The sequence below is a fragment of the Apis dorsata genome, unplaced genomic scaffold, assembly GCF_000469605.1.
Source record: "Apis dorsata unplaced genomic scaffold, Apis dorsata 1.3 scaffold_1082, whole genome shotgun sequence".
Classification (NCBI taxonomy): Eukaryota; Metazoa; Arthropoda; class Insecta; order Hymenoptera; family Apidae; genus Apis; species Apis dorsata.
Window position 1 is genome coordinate 175688 of NW_006264180.1, and position 2548 is coordinate 178235.

At 46.2% G+C, this 2548-nt stretch overlaps 1 protein-coding gene across 1 annotated transcript in view; it reads left to right on the forward strand.

The window, feature by feature from the left end:
* LOC102681882 (leucine-rich repeat-containing protein 4C-like) overlaps nucleotides 1-1712 on the forward strand; it is a 168882-nt gene extending 167170 nt beyond the window's left edge. The window contains 1 exon segment of the mRNA XM_031514591.1: nucleotides 1-1712. This exon segment is cut by the window's left edge and continues 9 nt beyond it. Within this exon segment, the coding sequence (XP_031370451.1) occupies nucleotides 1-681 (681 nt within the window). The 3' untranslated portion in view covers nucleotides 682-1712.
* The last annotated feature ends 836 nt before the right edge of the window (nucleotides 1713-2548 follow it).

Sequence of the window (2548 nt, forward strand, 5' to 3'; positions counted from 1 at the left end):
AAGTATCTGACCGAACCCGATCTGATAAACGAGGTCCCGGAGACGACCGACGTGGGATACGGTCAATTGTACCGACACCAGCCGGGCGAGAGACAGATTCTGGAATACGACTCTGGCTACCCGCTGCAACCCGACCTGCGCCCATCCAACATTCCCCAGCTTAGCTATCTCGATCAAGACGGTTACCCGCTCAACTTCGGCTTACCCAAGATCCCGTTCAGCGCGGCGAGCACGCTGCCTCGCTTGAGGCAAAGGATGCCGGTAGAGGGCACTGCTGTTGCGCCACCGGCCAGGTACTCGAGGGAGGCGGAGTTCTTGGCCAGGTCGCCGGGATACGACCCTGTCCTCCCCAGAACTGACACCAGATACACAGCGGAGGGATATCCTTATCCGACCCAGCAGCAACAGCCGCAGCCGATTCAACCGGTCGAGCAGCCTATCCAACAGCAGCTGCCAGTTTCCCCGGTATCTCCGGTTGCCGTGTTCCCCGAGGTGCCGTTCATCCCTTCGCCACCAGCCGCGTACAGGGGCGAGACCACGCCGCTCTCGCCTAGATCACTGTTGAGCAAAACTGCTCGAGAGGCTGCCGCGGCTGCGGCCGCCAGGGCGGAGGATCTTCAGCCGCCTCATCACCCGGAAAGCCCTGATGAGGGCTACGTTGGGGACGCTATGGACGTTTAAGTTTTAACTACGGGTCAAAGAAAGTGCTGAGGATTGGGACAAGATCAAATATAATGAGTGGAGGTTTGAATGAAGCGTGGAGATGACTGGTCGGATCGTTTGATGGCTCAGTTTCAGGATTATCGTCGTTCTCGAGAGAGGAAGAAAAGGAGAAAGCGATCTTTCGTGTACTCGTGAAACGAGGAGGGAACTATCGGTATATATATAGGTTTCGGATGAATTAATTCGAGGAAAACATGGACACGGACATAATTGGTGGAACAAGAAGTCTGGGAGAGAACGACAAAATCCTCTCTCAAGCAGGAGAATAGATATGAGATTCCAAATGCCGGTTGAGTTGGAACAAAACGCGTAATGGATTGATCAGGTGCGTGGCTTCCCGGATCACGTGCTCCACGGATAATAATTTCTTGTCAAGAACAGGTGTGTAGTTCGAAGGAAAGGACAGTTGATCAAGTTCTCTTCCTCGTTGAACGAATAAAGGATTGCTCGAATTTGGAAATATATTTTTCACGCCACAATGTGCATTTTCCTTTTCCGTTTCGCGCTCGAAAACTCAAGCCGAGAAACTTTCTCTCGAGATTGTACGAATTTGATTAGCCACGAGAGATCCACGAAATGGAAAAAAAAGCCATCCATTTTTGTGGAGTGAGAAAATAATCGATATGGATCCGCGAATAAGGGAATTTTTGGATATACTTTCGAAATGGTGTGTCGCGGAACCTCGCCTTGTAATGGAATTTTCCGGGATACGTGAAGAGGAATCGAATTTTCGAAGAGCTTATAGGAACGCAAACAAACCGCCACGTGGGTGGAATTTTGAAAATCGGATTAGAGTTGCGGTTCGATCGAATCAAATCTATCCACGTGACCGTTTGCGCTCGTGTTATTATGATTTGTCTATCACTTGGATGGTGCAAATTGGAAACATTCCTGGGGTGAAAAGATAATTTGCTCGGTCGGTAACAGTGAAATCGACTATGCGAAAATCACACGTTTGATCGTGCGTGAATGAAATAGTTGAGTGAAATAGTTGAGTGAAATAGTTGAGTGAAACAATGTATATACGTAAGAGGCAAGTGCACGTCTTGTGTTGTGTAAACGAAAAGAATTTGGTGAAAGAAGTGAAGAAAAAGTGGAAGAAGAAGTGAAACGGGTACAAAATGAAGTACCACTCTTAAAACCTTAAGAATATCCTTTTGCTAACAAAGATAAATTCTTTGCGTCGGTGAAATTGCACGTCTTTCATCTAAAAAGTAAGATGCAAATGCGTAGAATATGGACTCGTTTCGACTGAAAGCGGTAAGACGAGAACAAAGAAGAAAGAGGAGAGGAAACGAGAATACGTTTACCCGTGTTACGAGTTTGTAGAAGACTCGTTCGATATCTGCTCAAATTCATACTTTCATCCGGATCACCCAACCACACCTTCCACACTTTTTCCCCCCGGTCACCCTTTCTTTTTTTTAGACTAACCAATTATTATTACCGTTATCGAAGTTTATTGCTCGCCGGTTTCGCGAGAAACGAACTCTTTGTCACGGAAAGTTAAGCAATTCTGCCGTAGTGATAATAATGTTAACTCGGTGTTTAAGACTGGTGAGTTTATGAGATTAAATTAAAGAGAGAAAGAGAGAGAGAGAGAGAGAAAAAAAGGGCGTTGCCTAGCCCGATGTACAGAACCGTTATGAACTGTACATGATATATATGTATAAATTCGTACATCAATTTACACAGACATATACAAACACAAACGTATACTATAAAAATGACGAATTGGCTAGGTGACAATTTCGGCCAATATTCGTGCCTATTTTTATGAATGTGCCCGGGTCTATCGGAATGTCAGAACCGCGTTTCCTTGCCT